Source organism: Pelodiscus sinensis, chromosome 16 (assembly GCF_052426305.1).
Source record: "Pelodiscus sinensis isolate ZL-2025 chromosome 16, ASM5242630v1, whole genome shotgun sequence".
Taxonomy (NCBI): domain Eukaryota; kingdom Metazoa; phylum Chordata; order Testudines; family Trionychidae; genus Pelodiscus; species Pelodiscus sinensis.
This window is the reverse complement of record NC_143067.1, coordinates 34,930,817-34,943,800: the sequence shown is the minus strand read 5'-3', so window position 1 is coordinate 34,943,800 and position 12,984 is coordinate 34,930,817. Positions and strand designations below refer to the sequence as shown.

At 43.6% G+C, this 12,984-nt stretch overlaps 1 protein-coding gene across 1 annotated transcript in view; it reads left to right on the top strand.

Moving 5' to 3' along the window:
* The window catches only part of SLIT3 (slit guidance ligand 3), a 791,947-nt gene that overhangs the window by 696,867 nt on the left and 82,096 nt on the right, over positions 1 to 12,984 (top strand). Inside the window, exon 27 of the mRNA XM_006115755.5 lies at positions 12,151 to 12,248. Coding sequence (XP_006115817.1) covers positions 12,151 to 12,248 — 98 coding nt within the window. The remainder of the gene's footprint in view (positions 1 to 12,150; positions 12,249 to 12,984) is intronic.

Genomic DNA, 12,984 nt, shown 5'->3' with positions numbered 1-12,984 from the left:
CTCAGCTCAGAGCCTCTCACACTCCAAATTCCCAAGACCAGAGCCTGTGCCCTAACCCTCTGCCCCAGCCTGGTGAAAGGAAGGGAGGATGGGGGAGGGAGGGAGGACGGAGCGAGCAGGGGAAGGGTCTCGGAGAAGGGGCACAAAGGAGGGGTAAGGGTGTTTGGGTTTGAGGTAGATCCTGGATTGCACTTAAATTCAAAAAGTGATCTTGTGCTGAAAAAGGCTAGAGACCCCTGATCTAGATGTTTCATCAGTCTTTAAGTGTTTCCTGACTCTTTGTTGTATGCTAATGGATGGTTCTTATCTGCCCCCTTTGACTATCTAGTCTTTAGATGCTTATAGTCTCGGCTTTCCCTTGATATATTTTTTACCCACTGCCTTTTCTTGTTCCCCCCTCCAAATTTTCCCTTCTTCCATGCAGCCCCTCCATCTCACTTATTTATTTTGGTTCTAGACATCCAGCACTCGGGTCATGTGAAGAAGTGGGCTGAGCCCACGAAAGCTCATGATACCATCTACATGTTTTGTTAGTCTATAAAGTACTACCAGACTATTTGTTATTTTTTTAACTTTTTAACAGTGAGGGTAATCAACCATTGGGGCATGCTACCAAGGAAAGTGGTTAATTTATTATCACTTGTAGAAGGTAACCTAGAGGTGGTCATCAAGCTGTCTAACATAGGTCACAAGCATGAGTGCCAACCTCAGGTCAGACTGTCGAAGAAGAGGGCACAAACCCCAAATTGGGTGTATTCTTTGATATAAGGCTTCAACCAACCAACATAAGAATGACCATACTGGGTCAGACCAAAGGTCCATCTAGCCCAGTATCCTATCTTCCAACAGTGGCCAATGCCAGGTGCCCCTGAGGGAATTAGCAGAATAGATAATAATCAAATGATCCATTCCCTGTTGCCCATTCCCAGCTTCTGACAAACAGAGGGTAGGGACATCATTCCTACTCATCCTGGCTAATTGACATTGGTGGACCTATCCTCCAAGAATTTATATAGTTCTTTTTGGAACCCTGTTAAATTCCTGGTCTTTGTAACATCCTCTGACAAGGAGTTCCACAGGTTGACTATGCATTGTGTGAAGAAATGCTTCCTTTTGCTTGTTTTAATTATGCTGCCTCTTAATTTCATTTGGTGGCCCCTAAGTTTGAACACCTAAAAGCACTTTCACAGCCTTGCACACAGAGAGACAGTCTCCTTGGATACTCTAATCAGTCTTGTCATGCTGGCATGTTTGCCTTTGTGATAGATGGTCCCTTACACAAAAAATCAACAGTAATATTCAAGTTACATCCAGTCCTAAAAGACCTTAGGTCAAGTGTACCGCTGATCTCAAATGAAAGAGAGCACTTTTAGCCAGTCCTATAGTACTAACTAAAGACATATTAAGTAAGAAAAAGAAATGAGAGTTATTTACAAGGTTAAAGCAGATAAACAAGAACACATAAATGGTTTCTAAAGGTAACAGTAGCAGCTATAATTTGCAAGCTCCATATGTTCTCAAACCAAGCAACTTGGGGATCCCTTGCCTATCCTTAGGAATATTGCCCTTGCTGAATTCCAAGCAGCATAGTCATACAGTTCCTTCTCATCAGTCGTTCTTATTCCTTTCCATCTGAGTTCAAACTGATGGATCAAGTGTGGACTCCGCTTGTTATTTCGAAATAAGGGGAGTTATTTTGAAATAACTCTCTAGTGTAAACCAGGGTCAACTAACCTTGCACTATAGCTAGCATCATCTGCACTTTAGAGCCTTAGCCATTTTAGGTTTTGCCAGGTACAGGACAAACAAGGAAACTGCATCATCTGGTCTCTGCTACAAAAGAGAGAGAGCTGAGTAACCTCAACTTCATGCAGCAATTTATGTATATTATATCCCAGGATAATGTGATTTGATATGGAAACCTCTGTCTTAAGAGGTTTCTGTGGTAAAATGTGAGTAGGAGAGAATGGTACAGTAAATAGGCTGTGGTTTTTGGTGTTCTTTTTCATATCTAGCCCATCAAAGGAATCAAATATTTCAAAGCTAGTTTCATTCTTCACTTCTGCAACATCAGTAATCATTTTGTTGAGAGCCAGATCCTTTCTTCACACAGATGTGCAGCTGGTTTCGGTTCATTACGCCACATATGGACAAGCAATCCACATATTTCTCTTTGTGTAGCTTTCCCCAGTTTCATTTGCGTAGCAGTTTGCATATTAAGGTGGTACGCTAGGCTTTTGTAATGGTTTGTTTTTAGTTTTACAGCACACTTCATTAAGTTTTGATTTCTCTTAACATCCTCAGCATATAAACGTTTGCTTTCCTTTATAATGAAGGGCTTTGAAATGTTACAGTTGTAAACAGAACTTCATGATAGGCTTTTTGTACTAAGCTTATAATTAAGTGCATTGGTTGGGTAGCTGACTTCATCCCTTCATGTTTTCTTAGTCATCTGTGTAAAATTCTTCCTGCTTCTTTTAATTTGTATTTACAGCTTGTGTTTACCTCATGTAGTTATTAAAGAGAAGCTGTTCTATACTTCCTTCATCTGTGTGTGTTTTTCTTTTCGAATACCCTTTAAAGAAGCTTGAAATTAATCTGCCTTTCTCTACAGGGCTTTTGTATATTTTCCATGTATTGGTGCATAGATTATTTCCTCTCTGCTCTCTCCATTAAACCAGAGGTGGTTCTTATAAAGCAAAAACAAACATGGCTTTGCCTTGTTCTAGTTACCTATTTGCATGTACACCAACTTACATCCTGACCCTAAAATCTGATTAATGTGCGCAGACTGCTGTGTCTTTGCAGAGTCCTATTAATCCACACGAAAATGATTGCAGGACTGGGACAATCATCAGTAATGTCACAGATATCAGTACAGTTCAGAAAATAGGTTTAAGGAACTGGGATCTCCCATTAGTTAGATGTGGCTAAAGAATGGAGTCATTCACTAATACATCTTGAAAGGTGGAACATGTTCCTCTTTCCTTAATTTCACAGCAGGAGGACACTAAACTATTAAACTCAGTAGATATTTTAGCTTTGAGTGGCATGCCTGAATGGATAAATGCTTAACGATTACATTTTGGTTTAGTCGCTTGTAAGTAGCCCTTTAATTTTTTGGGTAGTAAAGAACTTACAATATTTGTTCTTTTGTTGTTCAATAAAGCTGGTTGATTGGGGTTTTATTCAAAACACCAGTAAGTTGAGCATGCTGGCATTTGTGAGGCTGTTTGCAGGGGTGGGGCGGGGTGTTGCTCTGACATTTTTGAGTATCGATGAAGTACATATTCAGGATGGTGTTTTTTAAGTTGGATGATTTGGTGTATTGACCCTCAGGAGGCACAGGCTATATTTAGTGTTAAGATACTTAAAATGATTAAGGAACTTTCCTAGCTCTGACTTCAAAATTCTGTCACTGTATTTGCTTTGGTGGAGTATCTACACTAAATATATGAAAACTGTGACATCTGTTCTGCCTCATCAAAATCTATTAATAGGAATAACATGGGGTGAAGAGTTAGCAGTTTCTATGTATTTGCTTGAAAACCCGTTTTCTTTCTTCTGCAGTCATTCTCCCAGAGTACTTTTTTTTTTAAAAAAAATCAGCTTCCAATAGGAAGACATTAGCCACTGAACACAGCTTCCATCAACCCGGAAAAAGAAAAGCTCTGTGGCTGCCAGCCCAGGGAAGCCCTGTGGGGTTTCTACAGGTATGGAGCCTACTGCATTTCCAATTCAGAAGGCCAGAAAGGACAGCAGCAACTGAGAAGCAGCTTAATCTGCTGCTCATCCCCTGGTAGTTCCAGTGTTTGCCTACCCAGCTGCTCAGAGTTCCTTTAGTCTCTTTCCATAGGGGGCATCAGACTCTCCTTTGCTCCCTGTCACTACTGTTCTCTGAGGTCTTCCATTGCTTTTTTATAAAATGATCTCTTATTGAACTGTGTCACCATATGTTACAGCTACAGGAAATGTCTCTTAATTATATGGTGGTTCTCCTACTTACATGGAACAATCATTTTATGTCTTCTGTCTTATCACTTTCTGTACCCTGAAAATTATTGTATCTGGTAACATTTCAATGACCTTTAAACTCAGCATGACTCAGCAATGATTAATGCTATACAGCACAGATTGATAGAAGGGGGTGGAAGGGTTTTTCATTCTTTTATGAGGATAATTATAATATTTCATTCTAGAATAACATAAGAAGTCAGCAGTAAGTCTTGTAACTTCATTTTTTGGCAGATAGTGGCTAGCTGGCATATCTCTGAATGTTTGCAGAATCATGTCAAGTCTCCTGTGATGAAATAATTTCAGAGATTTTTTTCCCCATTTTTTTCAGTGGTTGATAGTCTTTAAATCAAATGTTATTTCTGTAGGAAATTGGAGTATAAATACAGAGTCCTTTCAATGAAGTTGATGCAGTTGTTCCATTCTTACTCTAGTTTGAGCAGAATTGGGTTTTTCTCTGTCAGTAAGAATTGCCTTCTGAGAGGTAAATTAGAGAATGGAAATATTTGCTGGTTATTCTGTTGATTTATCAAAGCTCCGTATTTAAATTTTGCTGCTTTTAGTGCCTTTGCTAGATTATGCTTCTTGCAAAAAAGCTGAGTGGGAAAATGATCCCAGTGTCTTTAATCTGTGAGCCAGAGATTTTCCTTTCTTTAAGAGGAAACTGATTAGAGAAGTGACTGACTCTCAGTGAAGAATAACATATCCAGTCTACTTAATCTGGACCTCAGAGACTATCTATACATTGATTATTGGTTGGTTTCCGATTGGTTTTCTCCATTTCTTTTTATTATTGATTGGTTTCCTCAATTTTTTTTCAGAACTATTTGATAGTTTTGTAAATTCTGAAAATTCCCTGGCATGGACATGAGGAGATTTTGGAGCATATAATATTTGATCTGTTTGTGTTGGTAGTGAGTGGTCAGATTAAATCAGTGATGAGGCACAAGTGGAAACTTCAAATATAGTTTCTGCAAATTCCTGTTTACATGACCCGAAATTCACTTTCTGTGAATAGTTATGCTTTTAAAACTTAATCGGGGCTGCTGGAGGCTTTCTTCACTCCTTTTCCCAGGGCCACCAGGGGCGTTCTCTCTCACCTTCCCCTCTCCCAAGCCAAGGAGGGCTTTCTCCTTTACCCCTCTTGGAGTGGGAGGGGGGCTTTCTTCTCCCCCCTTCCTTTTCCCAGGGCAGGAGAGGCAGCAGGGGCTTTTTCTTTCTCCCAGGATGGGGAGGGGGGGAGATTGGTAGGAGGCTGTCTCCCAGGCTGGGTGGCCCTATTTACGCAGCCATTTTCTTGGTGGTATGGCTGCCTATCGTGGTCACTCTGCAGTATAGCTCTCCCCTGTGCTTGCTGCCCCCAGTGGTGATTGTGACTATTGTGTCCCTCCTCTCTCTGCCCCCTCCCTTTCCATGTTCTGGAATACAGTCCCATTTCCTACACTTCCTGTTTTCCTGGCACAACCAAACCCTGACCTTACTTCAAGTTAGGAGAAGAGGAAGCCGTATACCAAATTTGGTGGTGTGACAGGGTGGACTAGGCCCTGAAGCCCCCTACTGGTAGCTTGTGGTTTGGCCACACACCGCCCCAAGAAGAAGAGCAGAGGAGAAGTCCTCCAGGCATGCTAGAGTAGCTGCTTCGACTGCAACCAATCACAGCCCAACAAGTCAGTATAAAGAAGCTGCTGGGCCAGGGCTAAGGCCAGTAAGTTCAGTCAGTTCCACGAGGCAGACCCAGGAACTGAATGACTAAGAAAACAGCAGTACCTTGGACAGGTCAGCATGGAGAGCAGATTGCAGATCTGGCTGAAGTCCATGGCCAGTGGCTGAAGAACGAGCGTGGTGATTAGCAAGATTTGTAGAACCCTGAGCAGGGTGCTGCTGGGACTCTGAGGCAAAGGCCAGAGGTGAGGGCAAGGATAGTGCAGACCCATAGGGAAGTGGCTCAAGGAGCAAGAATCTCAGTAAAACTTTAAAGACTGGTACTTAGCAGAAAACTGCTATTTACAGGGTCTCTGAGCTGGAACCCAGAATAGTGAGTATTCCTGGGTCCTGCCAACCCCCTAGAAGCTAGTAGGGGGACAGGAAGAAGGCTGGCCAAGATTCTACAAACCTTATTCACTTTCCCCATTTTGAAAGTTCACAGCAAACCAATTTAGAGGGTCAAAATAATATCAATCAAATATGTGGTTTTCATCCAACACATGTCCATATAACCTCTCTTTGCCCTATTTGCTCATCTCGCCATTGGTTTATGCCAATTCTTCTTGGCTTTTTGTTATGACGTACTTGATCCCAGAAAATGTTAGAAGTACAGGCCAGTAATTGAATCCAGGATCCGATACAATTCTTGTGATCTATTGCCTGTTTATACAGCACTATCCCCCCCCATTTATTTAAATAATGGGACTAAAAGAAGAATGTAAGTTTTCTAAGCAATGTTGGCCAGATTCTGCCTATTCACCGGAATTTTCAGTTGGAGCAACTCTAATATAGTTGGAGCAGAGTGATTTACTCCATATTTACATGGGTATCTATGAAATCCAAATGTGAGGCTGTATGCATTCTGCCTATCCATTTGTGGGAACTTTATGTCAAAATCCATGTTGTTCCTCCCCTCTTTTATGGGAGTGGCCAAACAGATTTTTGGAGGGAGAAGGTAGTGATTTTTTTCCCCCAAATCTCATAAGAAAATGTGCATAGGCTGATGTTTTTGCCTTACCATGAGACTACTACAAAATGTATAGAGTAGCGTTGCAAATCCCTAAAAGTAGTGTTACAATCAAAAGAGGGATTTCAGTTTAGCAGCATGAATCACTGAGACAATCGTCTATGACAGTGTTGTTTTCTGTTTAAAGGCCAGATATTTGAAAGCAAAGCTTGCACATCTTTTCCAGTTCAAGCACAATTCACACACCCTTAGTTTGGGACCAAATGTTCAATGTTTTCGCTTTTTGAGAACAGACATAATTAATTTTCAGGGTATGTAGGTCAGAGTTGTCTCAAGTTCAAGAGGGAAATAAACTGAATTGAGAATTGGTACTTGACACTTTTTGAAATTAATCTTTTCTAAATATGCCAGTATTATTGTAAATTGGGACCAGAGGTTTGCAATGTTTATTTGAAAGATGTTTTCAGCATGTTTTAGGGCTTTTCTATAGGAATGCTCAAGCAGTAATTCAAGCTGTGAAATTAAAGCACATAGATCCCTGCATGGACACTCACATTCAGAAGTGAAGTATCATGATTAGCTGTAGCTTACTCAATACTGATAATTTAAATAGGCTTTTCTTACTCTCTGTTATACACAGTTTTGTGTACAATAAAATATTTCACTTGCATAACACTTTTCTGTAAAGGGAACTCAGAGTACGTCTACACTGCATGGTTATTTCAGGATACCAAAGGTCTCCTGAAATAGCTACCCCGCATCTACACAAGCCGCCCGGTATTTCAAAGTATTTTTCAAAATAACGGGCATGCCATTTCAGCACCCCAGTAAATCTTGTTGCGTGAGGGATAAGGGATGGCTTAAAACAGTGCATTATTTCAAAATGTGGTGCTGTGTACATGCGCCAAATTTCAAAATAAGCTATTTCAAAATAGATTTGAAATAAGATATGCAATTTGCATAGTGCAAATTGCTTCTCTTATGTCGAGTTTAGGATGCTGTGTAGTCACACCCTCAGAGTGGAGACAGCTGACACTCATGAGATCAGAGAGAGGGAAAGAGGCAAGTTGTCTTACCCCAGTTTTTAGAAATGGGTAAACTGAGGCAGGTTTTTTTTTACCTAGTCTCTCACCTATATAACACACTTGTATCATTGTTATAATTGAAAGTCTGATTTGGTAAAAAAAACATTGCCCAGTTTCAGTGGTGTCTGAAGTCCTGCAAACCCAGTAGTACAGGCCTGGGCAGTGCATCAGTGAAACCAGGCTCTAATTCATCCAGATGGCATGTGCAGATATGAAGGGTTAGAAAATGCTTTAGAACGGGGGTGATTTCATTTTAACATGGATCTTTATTAACTGTCACATTTTATGGATCTATGCAAGTTTCCTTGGAAATGTGAATATTGTTACCTGGGGTTTGAAATGCTGTTATGAGTGTGTATGTACCGCCTTTAGAAAAAACAAACACTAGCTTTTTGTTTTGCTTCTTGCTCTGCTTAGTTAGTTCACAGAGGGTTTCAGACTTTGATCACTGAGCACGTGTAATGTTGAAAAAATACCTGCAGTATTGAATCAACTGCGAATTGCTCCATTTACCAGGGTGTGGGAAAGCATTTGTGCTGAGAAATAGTAAGCACAACATCATCCCAGCTTGAATAGAGTGGATTGTCGAACACATGGGGTTTGCCAGACAGATGGACAAAAAAAGGCAACACTGCCATAGCTGGCATCCTGTAAGTGCAGTGGGACAAAAGCTGCATGAGCTTCCAGCATCCCTCCCCCTCTCTTCCGAGACGTTTTGGAGTGAATGACTCAAATGGAGAATGCTAAGCTGCCAGGCGGAGACTCGGGGACTGGTGAAGCCGAAAGTACAGGTTGGCCATCCAGCACCCTCGGGACCTGACTGGTCCCAAGCCAGGGAATTTACCAGACTAGGAATGGTTCCCTGCCACAGCGCTCAGCCTCCATCTCTGCCAGCTGCAGGGGAGGGGGAAGAGGTGGAGGGACTCCCTCCAGCCCCTGCCGGGCTGCCTGCTGGGTCGCTGACCACCCCATTGCTGCTGCCCCAGCTGGACTGCCTGCTGGACTCCAGCAGCCCACACTGCCATGGTCTCCAGCCTCATGCTACTGGGGTTTTCTCCAGCTCCAGACCCAGTCCCTCTGCTGCGGGCTGCCGAGAACGTGGCCTCCTTCCCCGCGGCAGCCCACAGTCTCGAGCCTCACTTCCACGGGCTGCCACCGCCCCGATCCTGCAGTGCTGGGGGTTGCCCTGACCCAGTCCCAGTGCAGCAAGCTGTTGGGGGCTATCACCAGTTTATGCCCCATCCCGCTGCTTCAACCCAACCCCTGCTGGATCGCCTTCCTGCCACTAGGCTACTGGGGTTCTTGGCTCAAGGAACATCCATGGTCCTGCCAGACCGTGGATGTTTCTGGACCAGAGAATTCTGGTTTTGGCAGGTGTGACCTGTACCTGGGCCAGTTCCCAATCCAGGTCCCAGCGTGCCCACTCATTCTTTTTAATTTGGGGAGTGGGCTTTGCTAATCCCTGATCATTCCACTGTGTGATCAGGTCTGGCTCCTGCTTTTGGGACCTGGGTTTTTCTACTTCCCTGACCTTCAGAATCGGAGCATCGGCAACATTTGTGAGACTCTTATATTTGGGGCGGAGAGCATATAAGAATCTACATGGAATATACAGCGTGAGCAACGCGAGGGGAAAACACCTATCAGCCCTATTCAGCAGTTCCTCTATAACTCCTCCTTACTACTGGTTGGTTTCTAAAATGTCCTGGCTCGTTGAAACTGAAGAGGCTACACCAAACACAAGGGGAGCCAGCCTGAAACGGTTTTGGATTGTTGGTATTTACATACCATTTATATAGCATGATAGGCACTTCAGCTGCCTTAAAAACAGCCCTGATGAGCCTCCTACACCCAGCCTTGATCCTGCAGTTGTATCAATGTGTGTGAACCTTTGCACTTGTCTGGGGTCCATTTGCAGGCCTGGGGCCTATGTTTTGACTGACGTAACAGGATGTAACAATGAAGAGAGGGAGTGGCGGACAGAAGAACAAGTATTCTGTTATGATAATGGCTGTTTATCTTTATATACCCGTGGTGTCCAACACACTAGCCATATGTGGCTATTTGGCCACTTGAGTGTGGCTAGTTCACTGGTTGGACACCATGGATGGTCTAAGAACAGATGGGTCTGCAAGAAGTTAACCAAACCTGAAGACAAATCATCACTGAATACATTTAAATGGAAGCTAGGTTCTCCAATGTTTCATGCAGCCACTTCTGTCCCTGTTGGCTTAGGGGAAGGATCTGTCCTATTACACATTAGTCACAAAAATGTTATTTTAGTAACACACGATGTGAACCATGATTTTAAACCAAAAATACTCTTCTGGTTTAATGTGAGGTATTTCTCTTATCTTAGAGTGTGGTTATTTATTGCCAGAATTGTCTGAATGGATTAGCTGGAGACGCAAATCTAATAGAGACACACTGTGGAGGGATCAGCCTCTAGGGCAGTGTTTTTGAAAGTGCTCTGTGAAACCACTTTGAGAAACACATTAACTGGCCGCCCCGGTTTGTTTATTTACTGGCGCCGTGGCCACGGAGCCTCGCAGCTCCCATTGGCTCCATTTTGCTCTTTGCAGCCAAGCGGAGCAGCAGGAAGTGGTGGCCCGGCCCACGCCGCTTCCCACAGCTCCCCTTGGCTGCAAAGGATGAAACGGAGCCAATGGGAGCTGCAAGGCTCCGTGGCCACGGCACCAGTAAATAAACAAACCAGGGCAGCCAGCTAATGTGTTTCTCAAAGTGGTTTTGCAGAGCTCTTTCAGAAACAGATCTGCTCTAGGGTCACTGGGCAGATCCCTTCAGTTTCATGAGATTGCACAGATTTTGGCAGACTGGATGTTTCCTCAGTTGATAATATGCTCTGAAATAACTCAAAGGAAAAGACCAGTCTCTGAGATGTAAATATCAAATCTATGGCTGGTTCAGCTTTAACCAGCAGGATACAAGGTCCCATGGTACCTGTTTTAACAGTCACTCAAAGGACCAACAAAAATTGGTTGCTTAACACAGGTAGTCTTCCTGTAATGATGGGACAGAATTATTGTAGTTGTTGCACTCAGAGATATTTTGGATGTTCTCTTAAAAACACAAGGCTGCTTAGTAAGGATGGTATTTTGAATAGATTTCACTGTACTTTGTAGATGAATTTCAGCTGGGACTACCAGCAGAAACCATAAGCTTTGACCTTAAAGCTTTGGCTGTCCTTAGTATTGAGTTCTGTGTGCTGCTGTTACACTTGACTGAGTACCGTATATACTCGAGTATAAGTCGACCCGAATATAAGCCGAGGCACCTAATTTTACCCCAAAAAACTGGGAAAAAGTATTGACTTGAGTATAAGCCTAGGGTAGGAAATGAGGCAGCTACTGGTAAATGTAAAAAATGAAGATAGATACCGGGTCTAGCCCCGGAAGTCGGGGCGAAAGCTGCTCCGGTGCCCCTGGTCTGCTGGAGACCGTCTCCAGCAGACCAGGGGCACCGGGCGGGTTCCCACGCTTCTGAGGCTTTGCCAGAGCAAAGCCTCAGAGGCGCGGGACCCCCCGCGGCTGCGGCTTCAGTCCGGGAGCCTGTGGTCTGCTGGGGACAGTCCCCAGCAGACCACAGGCACCCAGATTGAAGCGGCAGCAGCGGCGGTTCCCCGCGCCTCTGAGGCTTTGCTCTGGCAAAGCCTCAGAGGCGCGGGACCCCCCCCGCGGCTGCGGCTTCAGTCCGGGAGCCTGTGGTCTGCTGGGGACGGTCCCCAGCAGACCACAGGCACCCAGATTGAAGTGGCAGCAGCGGCGGTTCCCCGCGCCTCTGAGGCTTTGCTCTGGACGGTTCCCAGCAGACCACAGGCTCCCGGACTGAAGCCGCAGCCGCGGGGGGGTCCCGCGCCTCTGAGGCTTTGCCCGCCTCAGTTCTCGAGATGCTGACTCGAGTATAAGCCGAGGGGGGCATTTTTCAGCACAAAAACTGTGCTGAAAAACTCGGCTTATACTCGAGTATATACGGTACTTGTAAGTGCTGCCGAGGGCATACTGACTGTGCTCTGTCCTGGGGGTACCTCTCATTTCAATGTGTAACTAATGTTAGAGAAGAATATTTCCATAAGGTTAAGACCAACCGGTAGGTGAAAAAATAACTAACCAGACTTCAAACCCAAACAGTAGCCGGCTACACCTCTCAATACAGGCCATTATTGTCGCCCTGCTTTCCCAAAAGCTTGGTTCAAGCAATGTCTGTTGTTCAGTAAAGAATGCCAGGTGATGTGATTGCTTGGAAGACTACATCTTTTCTGTCAGTGCAAACAGAAAAGAGAACAAAGCCCAGTATATAAGATAAATTAATCCAGTTGCTCTGTGTGTAACTAACTGAATTTCTCTTGAACTTTCCCATCAGGGTCGGGACTGCAATATGCCTATTAATGCCTGCATTCAGAACCCATGCCAGAATGGAGGGACCTGCCATCTCACCGAGGCAAATAAAGACGGATTCAGGTATTGGAGGGTGAATTGTATTTAAAGCAAGATGAGATTAATTTACCTTACATTTGTCTATTGTAAACTAATGAAGTCTAATGGCTGCTTTACTGAAACTGCCATCCATGACAAATAATTCTCTTTGCCAGACATGAAATTAATTTGGTTTCATTGGTGACATATCGTTTCCTCTAAAACAGGCCCCTTATTTTCTCTTAACAGGATTCACTCTAAAAGCTGTTTTGAGCATTTCCCTGATCTGCTTTGTATTATCCAGAGACTAATTCTCCTTAGGGCATTTCAAACACACATACACCCTTTTTAAATTTGTAAAATGAGCATCTGTTGCTAGACAGGCAGATGCAACATATTTTCATGCTGAAGAATCTCATAATCAAAGAGGCTTTAAAGAAACAGTTGAACAAGAGGTTATGTCCATTCATGAGTTTAGTGCCCATAAGAGAATAACCACTATAACTTAACATCTTGGGCTTCAATCTCCCCACATAAACAGTGTGCAGCCTAGGCCTTGCTCGGTTTGGAGACCTCCAACGATTGCATGAAGTGCTGATGGTGGTGATTTAGGAAAAGATGCCTTTGCCTCAGTAGTAGTGGTTTTGCAACTGTCCTGTGCATCTAAGGGACTTTGACTGCACAGAGTGGGTATTTTTCAGCTGAAACATAACATGAAAGCTTTGGCAGCTTATCTGCATTAATGATGTTAGTATGCTTTTTGGGAATGAGTTGCTGCAAT